At 41.2% G+C, this 15,769-nt stretch overlaps 1 protein-coding gene across 3 annotated transcripts in view; it reads left to right on the top strand.

The window, feature by feature from the left end:
• Positions 1–15,769, top strand: part of LOC133377237 (astacin-like metalloendopeptidase) — a 28,007-nt gene that overhangs the window by 534 nt on the left and 11,704 nt on the right. The window contains exons 1-6 of one of the 3 annotated variants that reach the window (XM_061610848.1): positions 279–428; positions 5,195–5,219; positions 8,824–8,964; positions 10,596–10,713; positions 11,717–11,895; positions 13,832–13,913. In XM_061610848.1, the coding sequence (XP_061466832.1) occupies positions 405–428; positions 5,195–5,219; positions 8,824–8,964; positions 10,596–10,713; positions 11,717–11,895; positions 13,832–13,913 (569 nt within the window). In that variant the 5' untranslated portion in view covers positions 279–404. Of the gene's footprint in view, positions 1–278; positions 429–4,912; positions 5,073–5,194; positions 5,220–8,823; positions 8,965–10,595; positions 10,714–11,716; positions 11,896–13,831; positions 13,914–15,769 lie in introns of those variants that run through there. The other 2 variants (XM_061610847.1, XM_061610849.1) reach the window with 2 other exon arrangements.

Genomic DNA, 15,769 nt, shown 5'->3' with positions numbered 1-15,769 from the left:
GGTACCAACTTCAAATTTGAGAGATGATCTAAGCGTATAAGAATTATTTAGAATGTGTGTGGAAAGATGCACGTACTTATGCAAAGTTTTGTGATGTGTGGATCTCCAAAATATGCCTCTGTGGCTAATAATCTGATATTTCTTGTGTATTATGAGGCTGTGATTAGCAAGTCTTCCGAGCCTAGTATTAGTTAAAACTCTGCACTCTGGAAAATACTACAATTCACATAATGTGACACCAGAGGGCAAGAGCAGACTATGCTTTGAATAGCTGTTACGCGGAACAATTCCCAGGAAGCATATTAGCAGGGAAGTGGGAGCCGCTTTCTCTGAGGCAACATGAACACGAGACCCCAAGCCTGTCTGGTTTGACAAGGTAACAATCTCAGTGGACAAGCAGATTGATGCAGAACAAGGTGACCCAACAGGTATTGGGTCTTAAATCACGTAATTCTTTAAATTCTTCAGAGCTGTATATACTCAGAAACTTGAAATTCTTTTAATTCTTCAGAGCTGTATATACTCAGAAACTCATTCCGAGCCAGTGGAGTTGTTTCCATACTGGTGAGATATAAACTCGGGTGTAGTCATGCAGGGTCTGGGGGGATCTTAGACCCTTTACTTTTTTGGGAGCAGGGTCCCTATGTCTCTAGTATCCTACAAGCCAATCAGCATAAAAGAGGAGGGTGTTAGCACTGAGAAGAGTCTTCTAAGGTGCTTCCTTGTCCTTTCCTGCTAATTGGAGCAAATCAGAGTGGACTCTTCTCAGTGGTAACTCTCTTCTTTCATGTATATTGGTTCCCAGGCATTAACAAGGATCTCATTCTCAACCCCACAGCAAAAAAAAGTGGGGAGGGGGCATGACTGTGATTAACATGAAGGGACCCTGCACTTCTGAATTTGCTACTACACTGCTGTATAGTGTAATATTCATACTGAACATGATTAAAGGGACTGTGGGATCACATCTCTGCCCCTGTTGATGAATGACTTCCCTAGTTCTGCTCCTGCATTTCACCCATTACTATAGATACATGAGGTGGGGAAGTATCTGCACATAGACCTCTACACAGGTAGGTTTGTCCAGGTCCTGGAACTCTGCACAATCAAGGTTCAAGGATCTGGGGAAGCCTGTGTGTGTAGGTAGCCACAACAGGCTGTCTTGTCTCTTGCACTCTATGAAGCATCCTACGTAAGTTGGGTTGTTTTTTATGTTTTATTGGCATTTGCAATTTTAACTTATTTGCTGCACGTTTTATTTTTATGTTAACTGCCCTGGGAATGTGATATGGCTTGAAATGTCCGTAACAAGCAAGCAAACAAGTCTGTCTATCAATTTGGCACTGAGACTGAACATAAAGTTCACCTTCCTGAGATAAAACTAAGCTAGAATGGATATTAAATAAATCCACCCACATGAATTTTAGCTCCTATTCACAAAGATTCTGTTGCCATGTTTCTTTGGGATCTTTATTATTGGTATATTAGGTTGGTTAGATACATGAATCCGACTTGCTCCAAAACCGTGTCGAGCTGAAACAAATCAGAATTGTGACTGCTTGGGCAATAATCTCTAGAACAGGTGTGGGGGACTTTTGACCCTCCAGATGTTGCTGAACTACAACTCTCATCATCCTTGGCCATTGGACATAGTTGCCGCTATGGAATTTCCCACCCCATTGAGCTGCCTGTTCCGTAAGCTATGACAGGGTCCATCCCATCTGTAGCACACAGTTACAGATCTTAAAGATATCTTAAAAGATCAGGTTAAAGAAACCAAGAAAGAACTGTAAATTACCACATATACTTTGATCCAAGTTCAATATGGCCAAATTGGCCGGCGGGGCAGGGGGGGGGGAGAGAGGAAGGGGCTATGGATGTAAACTACAGCTTTGAAACAGGAATTGTTTTGACCAATAATTAAATTCATTCCTGAAAATTGCCCCTAATATGAAAGAAGAAGATTGCACAAGAAAAGTCCATTTGGGGAGAAGTTTATTTACAAGACAAGGTTAGCAGGTGACTAACAAAATTCATTAGTTGGACAAGTTTCTAATGTTTTGAAGTGCTTCCACAAACTGAATAAATGGCTTATGAAACTCCAGTGATTCATTTCAACTTCAGCATCCAGTCCAGCTCCCAATCAAGTGGGGTCAAAAACAGGTTGGGAATTGCATTCCACAGACTCATCCGGCTACTGTCCAATTCCAAGGCAAAACTTTGAAATTCCACTCCAGCCCTCAGCTGGGAGAAGTGACCCATGTTGTGTACAGTGCAGTGACCTGGTTTTTGTTTCTCATGTTTTTCTTGCCTAACAATCTGAGCTGTTTTATAATGTGCAGCTGTAAAAATATGATTCTCTGTCTCCTTTGAATGGAATTACAGTCTTATACTGAGCCACACAGCCTTGTAACTACCTTCATAATAAGAGTATTAATTATTTTGTCATCACTCTAGGCACTTTGCACTTGTCTTTTAATATGCATTGTATGGACAGTAGTAGTAAAGAGTGGAATAAATGCTTAGTATAGTTCTGGTAAGTTTAAAAGTATAGATGTCACTACAATAAGACACAAGTAAAGAAATTCTTATCTCCCAGTCTGAAACCAAATGTTGTCTGACGATCATTACCATGCAAGGGAAAAACAATCTATAGCTACTGCTGCCTAGTATCAATAGGTGCTCTAAAGCACACAAAAGGGACATGACTGTTGCCCAATAACATCTGTTCCCTGGGCAGTATACAAGTAAATATTAAAACCATAAAATATAGCTTGGAAATAACAGCTAAAACAAAATAAACCAGGAACAATATAAACCCAGCAGTGAAGGGTTAATGGTTCAACAGATGTAAAAAGTACTAAAAAACCTAATTGAAATGGGGAAACTTCACCTGGCACTGGAAAGACCATTATGTGACCACCAGGCAAGCCTCTCTGGGGAGAGTGTTTGATAACTGGAGTGCCCACACTGAAAAGGCCCTCTTTCTAGGAGCCACCTGCTGGACCTCATTTAGCAAGAGTAGCTGGAGAAGAGCTTCAGGTGATCTTAGTTTTCTGAGTAGGTGTGGGATGGAAAGCGAGGGTGGGAATCAACAATGGAACAGAATGCATAAGATAAGGCTGGGTCAATGAAGAAAAACTATCCTACTACTGGATCTTGGAACAAGACTGAAAGCAGAAAAGAAGCAGCCTGATGCATGGTGAAGGGGAGGCTGTTCCAGGCTATGCATTGAATCAAACAAAGTCCCTATGTGAGCAGAACATTGTTGACAATTTCTGTCAATAGCTAGCATTTTCAGTGACTAGGACTTGGAGATGTAAAGGGGGGATCTCTTGCCCTATTCCCAATTAAGTAATGTTGGAATCCAAATGGCTGTGTAGTTGCAGTCTGAGGCAGACTAGGGGCCAAATGCCACACGTTTGTTGCACAGTTTGCCCTTGAATGCCAGCCTTTTATTTCAAAAATGGTCAGCAGGGGGGGATTTGAATTGGGGTCCTGGCATGGGGGTGGGGGAGAGCAGGGAAGACTTTAACCTTTTGCCCCCATGCTGGGGTTCTGGTCTGGATCAGGCCCCCTGTACTGGCACTTTATGAAAGAAAAAGGTTGCACTCATGGGCAAACTACATAATTCACATCATATGTAATGTGGCCCTGAAAAAAGGACAGACTACGGTTTTGGGGGCTCTGAAGCGTCTTAAGGTCCTGGCAGTTTCCTTAGAGATTTGATGTGGGACCACCAGATTTCAGGGCATATACTGGAGTATTAAGGTATGAGCCTCCACCTATGCTTTATCTGTAAATTTTAAATACACACAAAGATTACAAAACACCATAAGCCTCCTGTGACCTCCTCCCAAGGACACTGAACCCAGGTAAACACTGCACCTTTGGAAATGCTCATCACATGGAAAATTAAGGCACCCATAACCATCTTGTGTCTGATCCAGAAGCACTGTGAGGTGATAGGAAAGCTGCTTCTCAAGTCATCACTTGATATTGTGGCCATCAAGTGATGAGCATGCATGTGTGGATACATATTCAGTGACATGGCTTCATGAGCCAACATTTCAGGCCCAGAACCTGCAGTCTCCACTGTCAAGCACCTGCTGTCAAGAGACTCCCAAACTAACAAATGATGTCAACCTGGCTGTACCTCCTCCTCTGGCTTGGGGCTGATTCTTCCCTCTCTGTCCTCAATATTGGCAATAATGGTGCTGCCGCCACCAGGGAGAGGAGCTCACTGCAGCATTGTGGGAGCTGTAAGCCAGAGCTTGGAGGAAATGGCTGGAGACGGGAAGGACCATAGTGCAGTGGTACAGCGTCTGCTTTGCATGCAGAATATCCCTGGTTCCATCGCTGGCATCTCCAGACAAGGTTAGGAATGTCCTGTGTGAAATCCTGCAGAGCCGCTGCTAGTCATTGCCAAATACTCTTTGTGGTTTACAATAAAAGCAGATCTTTCATATATCTGGAAGCCTTCATCTTTCTGCCTGCGTATTGGACTAACTGCTTGGATCACTGTAAGAACGCTTTTAAGTGTTGGTGGTGAGATCTGCCTGGACAGCTCCCTGCTATCAGCATGTGGGGATCCAAGGGAAAGGAGCAACTGCCTTACCCTCCAAGGGCAGGCCTTCAGAAACACTGCTCAGCATGCACGGTCAAAGGGTGGCTTGTGATCCCAGTATTCAAGCACTTTTCAAAATCCTCACTTACTCATAAAGTTCCCATAAAGTTCATTTTGTGTCAGTCACCAAACAGTTTTGCTCATATTGCAACATTGCTTTGGCTTTTTTTATGATAAAGTAGCATGAAATCGGCTAACTCTGCTGGGAATTCTCACAGCTTGTTTGTTTCTGAGAAAATACATCTTGTTATCTAGCTGTTCTACGCTGATTAAAGCCAGTATTTTTGTATAAAAACCATCATCCAGGTTGCAGATAGCTAGGGCTCAACAAGAACAGCTGCTGGGAACCTCCAAGAACCTGTGAAGGAACCCAAAGATGAATCTTCTAGCACTTTCAGCCTTCTTAATGTCCTTTCATGCATTTACACTAGGTAAACCTGTCCAGGTGTGTGCCTGAGGCTGCTAAGGCTGCTATCTAGACATCTCTCTTGAAGGACTCGCTTCCTGCATTTTCTGTTACGACTGTACATTTCAACTGTCACTAAAACTATGCCCATTCTTTTGCAGGGCATCCAGGAAAACAATGGCCCAGGTGAGCTTGATTTACAACTGTTTTATGAGATGTTAAGTTCCCACTGTTGCGTTTATGCCATATTAGCATCCCACAGATTCTAGTAGGCTCTTTCTATCTGATGGTGGTGCAACTGAGAAGATGACTATCAGACCTTTGTGTCTGTAATGAGGAAGGCAGGGTCCTCTGGGAAGGTCTCCAGCAGGATTCTCACTGAAATCAATGGAAGCTGTCCAACAATACAGTAATGTTGTTACCCAGCTCCCATTCACTTCATTTGGGCTCACGGAAGAGAAATGCTCAGTAGATTTTGACCCTGGGTACCTTTACAGAAGCAGCCTGATTTCAGAGGTGTTGACCTTAATAATTTTTTTAAAAAATGAATTGTTCAGCACCTGTTGTTTTATACATCAAAGACTAACTTCTCTTTTTGTGAGGTTTTCATCACTATTAAATGTTAAAACATCTTGATGAGCTTCATTAGCATGCTAAGGAAATAATATATTTATTGAAGAATATGGTATTTGCTACTTCATGAAAATCCTCTCTTTATAAAAAGTAAACAATGCAGGATTTGGGGGGTGGGGCTGGTTGTTGTTTTTACAGGACAATATTTCTTCCTGCCCACTTGAAATTAGCAACAAATAATGGCATTAACTATATATTTTGGAAAGTTGTGTCTGTTTGCTATGCATAAGTTATGGTAACCAAATGTTGCATGATAATTCCTGAGATCAAGGAACAGGCTTTAATCTATGTTTGGATACAATTGGATGCCATTTTGAATGGAAGATAGTGGACGGAATCTTTCAAAACTGCATTAATCTTAGCTACAGATGTTTTGGTTTCACAGAATTTGAAAATGATGCTGCGTATGAGGCTGCTAGCAATAAATAAGTGCATAGCTAGATCTAATAGATTTAGTGACTGAGCAGTGGTGAGGCCTAGGGTGACCTGGCTTCTGAAAAACGTACATTCCAGGCCTACCCATCCATTCTTTTTCAATGGGTAGATCTGCTGTCCATCTTTGGGTACACCTGGCATCCAGAGATCTTTCCACCATAGCTGAAACCCTCCATTCTTTCCTTGGCTCTCTTCACCCACTCCAGCCCTTAATGAATTGCACTGCTACAACAATCAACTTCACTGCCCAGCCCTACTACATTTCCCTGAAAAATCCAACATGCTAGGAAAGCAACACAGGACTACATTTCAGTGTTGTCATATGCTACTCTAATTCTGCCCTCCACCTGGCAAAATGCCTATAACAAAACTACATTACTTTGCAAGGCAGGCATAACCCATACTCTCTCTGCCAGAGATCCATTTTATCTCCATTGGGACTGGCAGGACAATTTTTAAAATGTTGACAAACTTGATGGAGGGCAGAGATTCCATTTGGGGGGGTATAAAATAATACCTGAGTTAGAAAGATCATAAACTCCTGTCTTTGCTGCTATTTTCTGGTTTTGGGTAGATATAGATATTTAGATGTACTGCCCAATCACGGTTACACTAAAATTCTAGACATATGAATTGTTTGCTATGGGGCAGCAATCATTTCCTCACCAGGGAAGACCAAAATAAAAGACTTAAAAATGAACCAAGAAACTCCTTCTTGAAACGATGGATGTGTCACTCCTTCTCTTTGTCTAATTTGTTTGATCTGCTTTCCTAAATGTCAGTTGTTCCTATTACTTCATTCATTGGCTAAAAACATACTGAAAAAGATGTGAGCAGGCTACTTTCTCACAAAACCAAGAAGCAGAATAGTGCTTCACATTTTGCCTCATATCTCCAGTTCTTTAAAAAAAGAAAGAAAGAAAGCTGGCAATCCAGGGTTTATGGCTTATCTGGAGGATGTCCCCTTTACAGGCACACATAGGCCCTCTTTAGATGGAAATGTGTATTACTTCACTTACTTCAAAATGTGGTAAGTCAACAACCCTGATGATTTGGGGGAGGGGGGCTTACCACTCCTGCTGTTAGGATGGACCCAGGACTTCTGCGCCATAGTCTTCCCTTTATGGAACCCCTGCCCATAGGTAAGTGTCGTTGAGTTCAGTGGAGTTGACTCCCAGGTAAGTGGGTTGCACCCTAAATTAGTATCTTCTTGGATGTTTCTCGCCATTCTTGTTTGGATCAGATGAATGCATTTCCTTCAGTGATTCCTCACCCTTTCTGCTCACAAAGCACTGCACTGATGTTTTGTCTTTTGCTTGGAATTCACTTGTAAGTTTCACCTCTGGAGGAAGGCCTGGTCTACACATTCAGTAGTAGGAATCCATGGGGGTATGATGGACTGCACCATTTCAGATTGCAGGTGGGGACTAATATCTTTGGAGGCTCCTTTATATAAAAAAAAAATCACTGTTAGTAAAAAGCTTGCTGTGAGGCCAACCTACTTCCCTTCCATATTAGGTTTTTCTACATGAGGATATTTAACCATGCCATCTTTCACCTGCAATCTGAAGTGGCCCAGTTCATCCTACCACCTCAGAAATCTTCTGTCTCATTCTGCTGCAGGTGTAGCAGACCAGGTCTGAAATACAGCTTTCTTTTGACCCTTTGAATCGCATGCCATGTTTAAAAAGGCAGCCTGGCGTTCTGCCTAAAAGGTTTTCATGACTTAGTAGTGGATATGGTGAACAGCTCCCTATGTGTTCAAGCGCTGAAAAGGCCAGAGCACTGCTACTGCCTTAAATTTCCTTGGACTAAGACAGCACTGGGAGCTTAAGGTGCTCACTGCCTTTGTAATATTTGGCATATATTACACACACACACAAGTACAGCAGAATAAAAGCAAACAGCACTCTCAGACTCTGAAATTCAAACTGCAGTTTCTAGCTGTCTTTTGATCCCTCACCTAAACTCTGATAGATGTCAGTAAAAGTGTGTTTACATACCTGCAATCATAAGCAACAACCCTTCATTTGGCAAATGTAAACTTTTCAACCGCATTGCCAAACACACATTAATCTTTTTCCAGTCTCTTCTCTCCCATTGCCATTTTATCTTGGTTCACCAGCTACAGCCCCTTTTGGATAGAGATGACTTGGCCACAATATTTCATGCTCTGGTAATTTCCAGATTGGATTATTGCAATGTGTTCTATATGGGACTGCTTTAAAGATGACTCGGAAACTTCAAGTGGTCCAAAATGCAGCAGCTGGATTATTGGCTGAGATTGCATTTAGAACTTTCTGGGTCCGATTCAAAGTGCTCACATTAGTATTTAATGCCATAACATGGCCAAATATCCAAGAGGTCACCTTCCCTACAGACTCTCTTGGGTGTCAAGAATGGCAGAGGAGGCCCGCTTAGTAATTCTACCACCCTTAGAAGTTCAGGGTGTGGCAGCCTGGGAGAGGGATTTCTCTGTGATAGCCCCCAAGCTGTGAAATCCCCTGCCCACAGAGGAGCACCTTACACCTTCATTGTATAGCTTTCATCATATAATGAGGACACACCTCTTGACACTAGCCTTTGACACCTGAGAGAGATATTTTTAGGATCTTCCTATTCTTCTGACTGTAAGGTGTTTTAACTGACTTTAATATAGCATTTTTACATTGTTGTAATCCACCCTGGGAAATAATGATTAATAATAATAATATCTTTGTAGGGGAGACATATCTGCACCAGGATGACATTGTCTATAGAAGAAGAACACAGCGCAGTGCCATGAACTGCAATCAGAGTTGCTTTTGGCCCAGATCAGAAGATGGGCTGGTCAACATTCCAGTTAATATCTCTACAGAATTTTGTATGTCATTTTAAAGCTTCCCAGTAGACGGTCTCCACTGTACATCCTTGTAAGGGATAATGAAAATTCATCCTACAAAAAAAACAGATAGCTATTTTCCATAGATAGCAGTGAACAAACGTTGTTGGTGATTCTATCCCCATCTTAATCAAGCTACTGCTTTTTCCTTTTGGGCAAGATCTAGTGGGAGATCTGACTTTGATCGAGGAGCAATCACCACAGACAGCACAATACTAGGCAGCAAGTTACAGTCAGACTTAAGTCCTGCAGGCCTCAGGACAGCTTCCAAGGAGACTGTCAGCCAGAAGCAGATGGCATGGTGGGACAAAGACACTTGCCTAGCCTCCAGTCGTTTGCATTGCTGCAACTTATTAGGAGGGGGAGGGGGAGGGGGGAGGTCAGTGCAATGCAGACACACCAGTGGCAGCGGTGACATTGGCTCCGCTGCTGCATTTGCACTGCACTTATCTTGCTGCCACCTCTCTTGTCCCCCTCTCCTTCCCTAAGCAGCAACAATGTGATCGACTGGAGTTCAGGTGAGTGCCATCATGCCATCCACTGCTGGCGACAGTTGATACAATCTGAAACTCAAGGGAGTCCTTAAATCCTCAAGTGTGTCTTAACAGATTCAAATCCCTCTCCAAGGTCTAAACTATCTCTCCAGCGTTTAGAATATGGAAGCTCCTCCTTCTCCTCTATGCAGAGTTCACCCTTTGGTGCAACATGAGACATATTTAGCATCCACAAGACCTTCTAAGCTAATGATGCAAGCTTGAGGCCATCATTATCAGATGAGGTACAAGAACATAGAAACTGCCTTACACCAAGTCAGACCACTGGTCCATTTAGCTCTGTGTTGTTTACACTCACTGGCAGCAGTTCTGCAGGATTTTAGTCAGGAGTCTTTTCCAAGCCCCACCTAGAGATGCCAGGGATTGAATCTGAGACCTGCTGTGTGCACCGCAGATGCTCTGCCACTGCCCTGTCTAGGGATCATCAGAAGGATCTGAAGGCTATATTTTTAAAAGATGAATTGGGATAAAGAGCTGGACTGAAGCCTTAAAGTTTGTTGAGGCACAAAGTTTTGTAGGCAAGAGGTGACTGTATCGTCAGTTACATGAAGTGGACAGCAAATTGTTGGATTGTATATAATATAACCAAGTCTGCTATATGTATTTTGTAAATAGATATCTTTGTCCAAATACAATACAACCCCCCACCCCATAACAACCAGCATTTACCCAAGTTTAAAACAGGCATAACAAATGCTGATGTGGACTATGTACTGTAGGCAACAGAGAGAGCACAAACATTCACAACTGGTTTCTAGCGTTCAGAATTTCCCTAAAGCTGGGACACTGACCACTATCTCATTGCTACCATGTCATATGCAGAGAATAGCCATTGTTGGTTGGATAATTTTTGAAAAACAATTACAAACCCTCCATTACACACATACCACACATAAACAATTTTCCAGGAGTCCTGTTGTAGATTATACTTGCCATAATGATAAATCCCAGAGTCCAGGGAACTTTTCCATGTTGGCAAAAGATCTCTTTGAACTTCACACACATAATATGGCAACTTTCAGTCTATTTCTTCTTCTCCCTTACAATATTTCTTTTTAGCTGTGGAGCAGACAGCTGTGATAGCTGAAGCCATGCAAGAATTTGTCACACTGACATGTATTCAGTTTATCAGTCGCACAACAGAACATGACTACATCAATATTTTCCCTGGAGACAGGTAAGTCTAATCTCTCCTGACGATATCTGAGAATACTACAATTCCCAGAAACATGTTGACATTCCCTTTTCTTCTACTGCCGACTTTCCCAACCTGTTACCTTCTAGATGTCATTGGACTCCAGTTCCCATCATCCCTGACCATTGCTATGCTAGTTGCGGCTGATGGGAGTTGAAGTCCAACATCTGTTTGGGAAAGGCTGCCCTACTGACGTCAGCTTTTACAGACTCTATAAACTTGATATGTGTTCAAAACCCAAACCCTACTAGAGGAATGACAAACTTTTCTTCCAGCAGAGTACAGTTGGATATCTGACATTATGTTTTAAAGTAAGACAAAGATTCTTAACATAAGATTCAAGCATATATTGTGCGGGATAAGTTCTATGTTTTTGTAGGCAGCAAAGTTATTCAGTTCTCTAGATTTTTGCTGGACATTCACTTTTGCTGGGAATTAGATATGTGTAAATGATACTATGTGAAGTTCACATCTTAAGATATAGACCTCAGGAACTGTATCTCTGACATCAATTTGCAATCAGAAATTGATCTTACAGTGTAATCCTTTAGCTGTTTATCACAAGTAACCTCCATTATTGAGGTCATTTGGGCTTAAGAGGCTGCAATCATATACCCACTTACCTGGGACTAAGACCCATTTAACTCAGTAGAGTTTACTTCTGAGCAGGCATGCATAGGAGCAGGGCTGTACTAAAGAATGTTTAGTTATATACTTATGGTGTAGTGGTTATAGTGTTGAACTAGAACTGAGAGAGACCCAAGTTCAAATTCAGCCATGAAGTTCACTGGAATGACCCTAGGCCAATCCCCATCTCTCAGCCACATGTGTGTCACAGAGTTGTTGTGAGGATAAAATATGGGGAAGATTCATGTACAATGCCTTGTGCTTATTGACAGGTGGCTTATACAAGTAATGAATAAAATAACTCAGTGTCATGCGTACTTTATGCGACGGCTCTGAGTTTTGATTTTTGTCTTCTCAGATGCTGGTCTTATTTTGGGAAGATTGGAGGCAGACAGAATTTGGGTTTGGCAAAATTTGGCTGCATTTATAAAGGATTAATTCAGCATGAACTCAACCATGCGTTGGGTTTCCTACATGAACAAGCCCGGGGTGACCGAGACAAGTACGTTAAAATCAACTGGGAGTACGTTACAGCAGGTATGTCCACTAGCAGTCAAGTAACAGTTTTAAACCTTGCTTGGTGTAGAGGACCATTTTTAAAATTTGGGCAGTCTCCAAGTGCACTCATTCTGTTAGCACAAGGATTTTCACTTGCTCAATGGAACTTTCTCCCCTCTCCTTCCCCCACACTTGCCCCGTGCCCTCCCCAAATCTATTCCAGAGAGTAGGGGAAACCTTCAGAACAGATTTAGGGGGTACATGGGGGGTGGGAAGTTCTGCTTATTTGTTGATTTTATTTACTTATTAAAATATTTATAAGCCGCACTTTCCATAAAAATATGTCAAAGCAGCATTACAAAATACAAAAACATGACATAATTAAAAACCAATACAAATTGTTAAGAACAATCATAATAGCATCCGTAAGTACTGCATTGGTTGGAAAAGAAAATTCATATTAAAAGGCCTGTTTACAAAGTTCAGTTTTCAGGAGAGGCCTGAAAGAAAGAAGGGATGGTTCCTCCCAAACCTCTATTGGTAGGGAGTTCCACAGGGCAGGGCCTGCCACGCTAAAGGCTCAGTCCCTAGTGGAGGCCAATCGAACCTCAGGGGCATGAGGAACCACTAAGAGTGCCCCATCAGAAGATCTCAGTAATCGAGATGGAACATCTTTTATGCACAAGCATAAAACCTTGTGCTGACAGAACAACTTGCTTAGTGCTACATTGGATTTAACCTTTTATTTCGTTTAAAGTATTTTATATGCACATCTGTTAAAGTATTCTGGTCAGCAGGTGCATTGAGACCATATAAAATAAACAACTAAAATAAATAAACACAAAGCTACTTTATTTAAAGTATTTTTATCCTGCTTATCAACTGAAAAAAATCTTCCCAGAGTGGCTTACAACTGTAAATAATAAGCCACACTCGGGCTTATGATCTGAAAGACACGATTCAAAAGGAAAAAAGATGGGGAGGGAGGAAGAAAGGAAACTCAGGCATTAGTTCCAAGTTACAAAGGGATGTATCCAACTATGTTATACTCAGAGGAGACCCATTGAGATCAATGGGCCTAAGTTAGTCATGTTCATTCATTTTATTGGCTGTACTCTGAGTAGGACTAACACTGGATGCAACCCAGAGTTTTTCTAACAGCCAGCTGGAACTGAAACATAAAGCACTTCTTGTCCCCATAAGGGTACAGAGTTGGTTGTGCTGGTGGTGGTGGTGATGATGATTCTGTTTTTTTTAGCAATTATGGTTAAATTAAAAGGGTCTGCATATCTTTCCCCCCTACAATCCTGCAGATAGGAGTGAGTGAGGTGAGTCAGATTCCATTAGGCAATGACTTCTGGGATACAGAGGCCAAGAAGTCGCTGCTCTGGTTCATGCCTGTCTCACACACATCAAAAGGAGCTGAAACAAGAGTCTTTTTTCATATATTAATGGGAAGCAAGGTTTACATGAGGAGAGAAATTCTCATAGGTATTGTGAACATATGCCATCTATAGGTGGAGAAGACCATATCCTTGGAGGATATGATTAGAAAAGAATCTGGGGCAACCAGTGTATCTGAAAGAATGCTGTACTGGTGATACACATTCTGTCCTGCTTCTCTCCCTTTCAGAAGGCAGACAGCTACATCCTGTACCAACTGTAGCTTTCAGTCTGACTTCAAGGGCAACCTCATGTACAGTGCTGATAAAAGGTCTTCCTTGCTCCAGCAGCAAGGCTAGCCAAACTATTTAAACACAACTGGGAGACCAGAAAACAAATCCTGTGAAAATCCTGTGCAAGTTTATGCTTCAAGTGGTCGTTCTCCTCTGCAGGGCTGGTAGACCCATTAGAGTAAACACATCAGGCACTAGTACCTGCAACAACCATTCCTTTCTCTCTCCCCCCCCTTCTGCCAGCCAGGTGTTCTAAATCTGTTTATGGTGCCTGATGCATTTACTCTCATATCTTACAGGAGAACAGGGGAATTTTGAGAAAGTGAACTCCAACAATCTGGGTCTTCCATATGACTACGGTTCAGTGATGCACTATGGCCCGTAAGCTATGTTTCATGGCATCTTCTCTTTTCTATTTTAACTTAACTATTTTCAAATAAGGATCCATCATTTTGAATAGAACCTCTTTTCTCTGAGGTTTGTTTTTTATTTGCTCTCGGTCTTCTGTTTGGAACAATGTACAGGATGGGTTTCAAATCTCAACAAAACCTTTACACAATTATCATTAGAAAAATGCTAGGTCCATGGGGGTTCTGGTGAACACTAAATGTTCTAATGACGGAGGTATTTTTATGTAAGTGCATAACTTAGGATAGTAACCATAAATCCTGAAAATGGATTAGTTTCATATCTCATATGAATTTTCATCTAAGGCAGCCTTTCCCAACCTCATGCCCTCCAATCTTTTGGTCTATGGGATGGGAGTTATAGCACAAAACATTTGGAGAGCACTAGGTTGGGGAAGGATGATCTAAGGTGTAAACCAGGATGCTATCAGGGTTATCAACCAGTCAATACTTCCCTGCACCTCTGATCAGTTGACTAGTCGGACATGTGCAGACTTCTCTCAATGTACAAGGGTATGTATGGTTATGGTTACAAATTAAGGATTAAATGTCTTTGGGAGTGTAGATCCAATTTAGGCATTAAGAGAGATGGGGGGGCTATAATCAGGCAATACCCATACTTATAGCTGAGTCCCACTCTTGGTTACCCTTGCAATCTATCCCAGTAGGTCAAGGAGCTCATAAAACCATCCTTAACACAAGTGATAAGCCAATGAAGAAAACCACAGTGTGTTCAAATCTCCTTGCTTCATCCACTCTAAGTTTCCTTTTTTTTTTTTTCAATAATTTTTATTCAGATTTTCATAAAACATACAAGACGAAATCATAAAACATTCAAAGACAAAAAACAAAATCAAAAATAGTTAAACAAAAAAAAAAAAGAAAAAAAAAAAGAAAAATAAAAAATAAAGAGTAAAATATTGACTTCCCATTTGTCAAAGATCAAATCAGTTATAAGTCTATAATATATAACAATCCTGTCTCTTAAGTCATATTATAAAATCACTTTCCTCCAGTAGTTATCTTACTTAATCATCAAATCTCATAAACATTACTTTATTCTTTCCACAAAAAGTCAAAGAGAGGTTTCAATTCTTTAAGAAATATATCTATCAATTTTTTTTTCCAGATAAGCATATCGATTAATCCATCTCATTACTAATTATGATAATCTTATTGTCATAACCATAGTCAAAATAAACATTTCAATTAATCCATCACATCAGAATCTGTTAGGTTCAGTAATTTCAGTAGCCATTGTTCTATTATCCCTATTAGTTCCATTTTCCATCTTCCATCTTCAGTAGTCTTGTTAAGTCCAGTAATTTCAGTATCCAATCTTCCATTATCAGTATTCCATAATAATCTTGCTGTCAAAGCCATAGTCATATAGTAAGAGTCTGATGGGAATTACCTCTATCCCAAATATTTTCTTGCCATCCATTCTGAATAGGTTGCTGAAATACTGCTGTAAAATCATATCTCTGTTCTTTTTTTCAAAATACACTGGGTCATCTCTTGAAAGTTTTTCCATTGTCACATGGCTGCAGTTAATTCCATAGATTTTCTCTATATTGGGCTCCATCACATCATTCCAGTCCAGAAGATTATCCATGCCATTGATAACTTTATCTCTAGAATCTTCATTAATTTCTTCAGAGATAACATTGAGTTCCAAACAATAGATTTTATTTCTAAAGTCCATAGACTCCAAATCTTGTTCCTGTTCCACGTTTGTTCCAATCTCCGGGATCTCCTCTCTCACAGGGACCCCTGTTCCAGTCTCCAGGGTCTCCTCTCTCACAGGGACCCCTGTTCCAGTCTCCAGGG

This window comes from Rhineura floridana, chromosome 2, assembly GCF_030035675.1.
Source record: "Rhineura floridana isolate rRhiFlo1 chromosome 2, rRhiFlo1.hap2, whole genome shotgun sequence".
NCBI classification, from domain to species: domain Eukaryota; kingdom Metazoa; phylum Chordata; class Lepidosauria; order Squamata; family Rhineuridae; genus Rhineura; species Rhineura floridana.
This window is presented reverse-complemented; position numbering and strand designations above follow the sequence as displayed.